This window comes from Solanum stenotomum, chromosome 4 (assembly GCF_019186545.1).
Source record: "Solanum stenotomum isolate F172 chromosome 4, ASM1918654v1, whole genome shotgun sequence".
Taxonomy (NCBI): domain Eukaryota; kingdom Viridiplantae; phylum Streptophyta; class Magnoliopsida; order Solanales; family Solanaceae; genus Solanum; species Solanum stenotomum.
In genome coordinates this window covers 37,761,345-37,768,976 of record NC_064285.1, presented here as the reverse complement: position 1 = coordinate 37,768,976, position 7,632 = coordinate 37,761,345, and the positions used below count along the sequence as shown (strand labels likewise).

The following is a 7,632-nucleotide window of genomic DNA, read 5'->3' as shown; positions in this document are numbered from 1 at the left end:
TAGGGCATAAGGGCGATTCGCCCAATCCCTTGGGCGATCAACAGCCCATCGCTAAACATCCCCTCTAGGAACTAGGCCTCTTTCACCCTATCATGCTTGATTGGGCCCTTGCTTGCACCCTAGGCTTCCACCATGATCCATTTATGTTCTAAAACAGTCCACAGATTCACCTAAAGTCATACTCACCCAAACGTCAAGGCTTTAGTTCATCCTATCATTTTCCAAGTCGTTACATTATCCCCACTTAGGAACATTCATCCTCGAATGACACTTAAACACATTAAGGGAAAACGACTCGAGACTAGCAGCCCAACAAACATACAACATCATAATCCATGCACACACTAAAAGAAACATCAACGTTATCTCAACATGTATTCATTGCATTCTACAAACTCTTTAGGCCTACATAGTTCATCATTTCTTACTTTAAATGGAGGAACTACCTTCTCTGATCATAAGAATGCTCAGTATAATAACATGAAGCCAAAAATATTAAATTACTCTCAAAAGCACACATAGTCATGATCATACATTCACTTCTTGAATTCACAACAAACATCTCATACTAATTGCACAACAACATGAGGGAATATAGATCAATTACTCATTTTATCATTCTATCTTAATCTCATCAAGAGCAAGAATAACATAAGTAAACCATGAAACACATAATCATGCATGACTCCAAAACATGAAATAAGCTACTAAGAACGCTAAGTCTCAAGCTTGAATAGGAATAGAAGAAACTGATAAGGATACCAGAATTCTTCACGAACTTATAATCAACATACTATCCCCGACTCAAGGAAGAACTCATACTCATACTAGGCTAACATGCACACAACATAAGTCAACATCACATTCTAAACCAAAGGAAACCATCACTTACCGGTGTCTTCACCCGGATGACTTTCCTTACTCTCTTTAGCTTAAAGCATATAGAAATGATTTTTCTTGGGAGCATTAGGATCAGGTCCACTTTAAGAAGCTTGTTTGGCCTCTCTCCCCTTATCCATGAGTGTAGGACAATCTCTCATCTTATGTCCCTTATTTCCACACCCAAAGAAACCATCCGTACCGGTGGGACACTTACCCAAATAGTGTGTTCCACAATTAGCACATGTAGGCCTATCATAAGGAGAACCACCTCGATTTCCTCCTTTAGATTTAGGGTTAGATACCCACCTTTGCTCACCCTAGAAGAATCATAAGAGGAATTTTGGTTGATTGACCTTTTTTTGAACTTAGGTTGACCGTGATCATCGAATCTAGACCTCTTCAATTCCCTATTCTTTTGTTGGAGCTTTTCATCCTCCATTTGCTTAGCATAAACCATAAGTCGAGATATATCCATGTTATCATGAAGCATAGCCGAACGACATTATTTTCTCACCAAGCTAGACACCCGTCACGAACCTACTCATTTCATCTCTAGGATCCGTAACCATAGAAGGAGCATATTTAGACAACTCGGTGAACTTAAGTGAATACTCCTCAACCCCCATACCACCTTGACGAAGGTTGATAAACTCTTTTACCTTTTTTCCCTTTTCTCCTTAGGAAAGAATCTATCGAGGAAAGCTCTCTTGAACACCTCCCAACCTATAGCAACTGCTCCTTCCGGCCTATTCCTCTTCCATTGAGTATGCCACACTTGTGCCACACCCTTAAATTGATAAGCCACCAACTCTGCTTTCTCCCTAGTAGTCACCCCCATAGCATCTACAAACTTATAAACCGCATATAAGAACTCTTGAGGATCTTTACCCACTTGAGAGCCAAAGAACTTATGAGGATTCACTCTAGTGAAATCTACTAGCCTCGAAGCCACAATGCTCTCATTAGGGTTCTCATGAGCTCTAGCATCCCTAGTCACTTGAGACGTCAAAGCATGAGTCAAGGTTTGGAGAGCCGTTCTTATCACCATATTAGTCATAGCCCCTTCATCAATAGGAACTTGAGGATCTTGAAGGACTTCCTCATCTTGGAAAACTTGACCACCTAGAGGAACTTGATTACCTTGAGGAGCTTGATTAACTTGAGGAGCTTGATTCTCTAGAGGAGGAACTTCTCTATTCACACATCTCCTTCCACCTTCCTAGTGTTATTCCTTCTTGTATTCATATCCTATAAACACAAGAGAAGGGGTTAGGAGAAGGACAACTATAGATCTAGCTCTAAGGCACGACATAAGAGTATGAAGAAAGTGAAATATACTAATGTCCTATAGCCTCTCGCTCATAGGTGTGTCGCGACTCACACCGATGGAAAAGACTCTACTAGACATGGCTTGTGAGACGACATCCTAAAAGTACCATTCCAAAATAATTGCTCTGATACCATGTTTTTCACGACCCAAGCCTATGCCCCGGAAGTGACACGGCGTACTCGACCCCGAAGGGGTCTTATACAAGCCTCGTAGTTCAATTCATTATATCGATAATAGAATTGTACGGAATTATAACTTTTTATTTAAAAACCATACGATTCAAAACATACTAAATATTTAAAACATTGTAGCGGAAGTCTACTTGTCTCATATGGCCATCTTACTACAAACTTAGAAACCAACATAAGTAGGGTCACAACCCTTTTACACTTGAAAAGTCTAGAAAGGGTCTAATACAAAAAGATAGAACAAAACATAAAGCTTCTAAAACGTGTCCCCGAAGGATGAGGAAATACCACTCTAACTTGGGAGTCTCAATCCAAGTCTTCACTAGAACTAGCACGTCACTTGCTGGAACCTACACTTGTAGACATAGAGGAAAGTATGGAGTCAGTAGACACAAATGTATTAAGTATGATGACCATGCGAAAAAAAATACTAAAATGGACATTTTTGTTTGGAAACCATGCATGATACCAATTTCAAGATATTTCATGAACATAAGCATAAGAGGCATCAAATACAAGTATTACCAACATCCAAGACATTATCATCACATTTCCACCAATGGTGAGCTTACCATTCTCCTCATGCTCCTTCTATGTCAAGACACAATACAAGAACATATACATCAAGAAAGGCGTCTCAATCATCTTAGGGTCCCTATCTATAATAGCCCTAAGACACACTTAAGTAAGATATGAAGTGGCATCCCATACTACCTCTTCACACCACACCTAACTGTTCCACTACGCCACCATAGATAAGACTCCTTACATTTCAACATATCATGCTAAACAACTCATATTACTAACTCAAGTGAAACATGCTTCATATCTTTTAGTCTACTACGACATGCATCATATCATGGAAAACATGTGTAATTTCATATAGACGTGTGAGACATACATCAATTCATGTAGACATAAAGGCAACTTGCTTCATTTGTTCATTTAGAACACATTCTTTCATTAGGAAGTAAAGATTCTCACTATAGCCCTCTTTAAGCCTACTCGTGCAAATGCATGGATAGCATCCCATACTACTACCCACGCGTCGTAGAACTTCTCAAGAAACCATAATGGGTACCTCATATAATGGGAATAAGCATTTAACCGACGTAGACTATGAGAGCTAAATCATAGAATCCAGTGTCATGTAACCCCACACCGTAAAAAGGTGTTCAACTTGCCTGGGGTCGATTGGTGATTAGACTAATGGATCCACTAGCTATCCTATGTGGGCACATAGTTAAGGGTCAAAGTGTTTGCTACATGACACCCCGCTTCAACTAACATATGGGCATCCATAATAAGGGATTGCTACTAGATACCCCGCCTCAACTATCGTGAGAGTATCCATCCCACCCAATGACCTCTCGGTGCTTAGCCTTGATTCCCATAGAGTAGTTCATGTCATTAGTTCATTAAGGAAGAGAGATTGTTAGTAGATAACCCCACCTCAACTAACGTATGGGTATTTATCTCATTCCAACTTACATAAGTCCTTTGGGGATAGAGATTGTTAATAGATAACCCCCCTTCAACTAACGTATGTGCATCCATCTCCAAGGATTGCTACTAGATACCCCACCTCAACTATCGTATGTGCATCCATCCTCTCCCAACATGAGGATAGCTCATAGATTCAAACATGAGAATAACCTTTCATATAAGAATCCCTTAACATGCTTTAGTGAAGAGTTAAGAATAACCTTTCAACTCAACTCATCATAACATTCATGATCATATAACTTCATACATGCTTTCAAGAAAAGGAAACATAAGTCTACCAACTCAAGATACATTAAAAGGGAAGAAAACCTTCCATATGCAAACATCTTCATTCATAAGTGCATAATTGAGAATGTCCTTTCAATACTAGCACACTTGCATTCTAGGCATAGACCACACACTTATTCTTCATATCATGTTCATACTTACACTTTTCATATCACATTCATACATCTATTCTTCACAATTAGGTTAATAAGAAGACTTTTATCAATTTAATTACCATTATGTACATAGGGAGTGACCATATCCACCATAAATGGATCACACATCAATAGATCACACTTCTATATAAACATAAGCTAAATCATGAATTTGTCTTACAAGGCCATAATAAGGTTATATAGTTGCTAGGAAAAGAATGTAATAGTGTAGGGTCAATTTTGGGAAAGAGCTAAGGACCCTTAAAGTTTTGACTTAAAAGTTTGGTCCCTTTCCGTCTTAGTTCAACCTTGGAATACTAGTGCTCGCCAAGTGCACTCTTGTCCGCCCTTTGTTCTAGTAGCTCACTAAATTGGGCTGGTCATAGAGCAATTGGAGGGGACAAGGGCGACATGCCGACCAGCTTGGCGAGCTTCCATTTAGCCCGCCCTTTGGTCCAGTAGCTAGGCCAAAGAGGCAGTCCACTTGGTGACCGTAGGCCATAAAGGTGACTCTCCCAATCCCTTGGGCAATCAACAACTTGTTGCTAAACATCCCCTTTAGGAACTAGGCCTCTATCACCCAATCATGCTAGCCTGGGCCCTTGCTTGCACCCTAGGCTTCCACCATGTTCCATTTATGTTCTAAAACAGTCCACACATCCACCTAAAGTCATGCTAACCCAAACGTCAAGGCTCTAGTTCATCCTATTATTTTTCAAGTTGTTACATTTTCCTTTTCCCTTGCCTCCCTTTAGAAGCTCTTGCCTTCCCTTTTTGGGAGTGTTTGCTCCCCTTTCATTTTTCACAATACCCTGTGCTTTTTTGCGGGGTGGCATGTCGATGTTTCTCCTTTCCATATCTGTAAAACATCCAAAAAAGTTTGAAGTAATACGAGTAAAATCATAAAAGAAAAGAGTTGCAGAAAGACTCACCAAATCAGTCGGCAAGTCACTGAATCAATTTGGCGAAAAAGTTCTTAGAAAAATGGCATGTCGGTGATGGGAAAGGCCTTTTGGAAAATCGCCGACATCATTCGGCAAGCATGACTTAGCCCGCCGAAAGTTATAGTGCATTTAAGGATCACGGGCGCAGACAAAGGGCGATCAAGAAAGACATTCGGTGAGTCACCGAGTGTACTAGGCGAACTCAGGCTTCTCGCCAAAAGTTATAGAACCTTTTTCAAGATAAAGAATGAAATTAAAGGTGATCAGGGAAACTTCAGTGAACCACAGAGTGGTTCAGCGAGCTTGACCCAGATCGCCAAACGACCCAACGTGCCTAATTTCAACCCAACTTCTCAAATTCAACTGCGCAGCCCCCGAAAACAAAATCAAAACATGCGCTATTATCATTAAGATAAGACCCATTATACCCATGCCCCCGGGATACTCAGACTTCTCTCGGTTTGGCCAAATTTTGCCATTTGATGACTTTTGCCCTTAAGAATGACGTCAACCGCTCCATCATTGGGCAAAATAAATCATCTGGTAGACTTCATTCGACTAGACATAACAACATGTAAGCACAACCCCAACAATTCAGGAATTCAACAATACTAGCATAATAGGCATGATGTTGAAATTAATAAAGGCACACACATACACAATTATGATCAGGGAGGCCCAACACACATCACTAAGATTAAAATCACTTGCAAATGAGTACAAATTGCTAAAAATGAATTTGTGGTTCGGAAAACCAACCTTAGATGCCGAATAATCTAGAGTTGAAAATCTAGGCGACAAAGATTCCAACTCCAAGCACACAATCAATGACTCAAATATACTAAAAATGCTAAAATATAGACTACTAAAGTGTGGGTGTGAGTTTGGGAAATTCAAAAGTGAGGGGAAGTGAAAGAGTTTGAAAGTTTAAACCATTAGCCTTTAAAAACCATCTAATTCATGCCCATTCGGCGACATTAGTCTTTCTTGCCGACCCACTCAGCGACACGCCAAGTGGGCACTTACCTCACCAAGTTTAACAGGACCTCCAGTAAATGTGGGGGTCCAAACAACGGTCTAAGTCACAATCGCCGTCCTGCTCGATGATTCCCCAATCAGCTCTTGGGCTTGCCGAGTTTTATAGACTCAATCTCTAGGGTTTTTTTAGTCAAACGATGGTTCAAGTTGGGCACATCAACCTCTTCGGCGATTCGCCGACCAGACTTTTTGCTCGCCAACCTGCACTTTTCACACACTTTCCAGACTTCAACCTAAAAAATCAACACACGATTAGGCTTCAAACAAAAATGAAAATAAAGTGATAAAACATTGAGTTGCCTCCCAAGAAGCACCTTAGTTAATGTCGTGGCACAACGTCCCCGTTCACTCTTGATTTGTGAGGTAGAGACGAAACAACACATGACCCATTTGGGCCTCTAGCAGCTGAACTGATATGGAATGGGAAGCAGCCATCTGATTCAGCAGCGAGACATTCTTTTTTATCTCATTCAACACTTTGTCATGTTTTTCGACTTTGTGAAGAATGAGTAAGACTATCTCTTCTATTTGTCCACCCTCGTACACCTTGGGATTTATACACTCATGAGGGGGAATGAATCGGTCTTTTTTTTTTTCCGGTGCTTCCAATTCAATGATATTTTTGGCCACTAGATCCAGCTGAGTCAATAATGTGGCCAAAATCTGGTCTTTATCAGTATCTTTGTTGGTCTTGTCCATGTGATCAAGGCGCTAGGTTGCTATTGTGTAGGGTAGTCGTGTGAGACCCCTCAGAGACATTTGGTCAACCACTCCTTTATTTCCGGACCAAGATCTCTATAGAAGCAGTCCAGTAGCATGTTATTTGAGATTCCATGAGTTGGGCACTGCAACAATAGTGATTTAAATCTCTGCCACAACTCATGGATTGACTCACCCTTCATTTGCTTGAAAGTTAGGACGTTATCCGTAATGATCATCATTCTCAAAGGAGGATGGTCCATTCGGTCACTGTTGTTATTAGATCTGCTCCAATTCTGTGCTCAAAATAGTAGCACACAAACCAAAACTAAAAATAAGTAGATTAAGCTACAACTAACAAGAACAAATTCAACATAACTAAAAATTCTCATCCAACACCACTCCTCGGCAGCGGCGCCATTTTGATATAAGTAACGCTATCAAGGACACTTAATTCAGTTCTAGGTGTCAATGATCATTAGTAAGTGGAACCCAACCAATTGGGTTGGGATCGTTCCCACAGGGAGTGGTACATATTTGAGAATCAAGAGCAAAGTACAAATATGTTCAAGTCAATCATAGGTAAAGACATTTACGAATAAAAGCATATTTCAAATTTAGGG

At 40.3% G+C, this 7,632-nt stretch overlaps 1 protein-coding gene across 1 annotated transcript; it reads right to left on the bottom strand.

Annotated features, from left to right (window-relative positions):
* Positions 1–1,537: 1,537 nt before the first annotated feature.
* On the bottom strand, positions 1,538–7,009 carry LOC125861479 (uncharacterized). Its single transcript, XM_049541365.1, has 3 exons — positions 6,660–7,009; positions 6,492–6,543; positions 1,538–2,101 (listed from the first exon to the last, which is right to left on the bottom strand). Exons 1-3 carry the CDS (start codon positions 7,007–7,009, stop codon positions 1,538–1,540), a joined length of 966 nt encoding a protein of 321 aa, XP_049397322.1.
* Between the last annotated feature and the right edge of the window lie 623 nt (positions 7,010–7,632).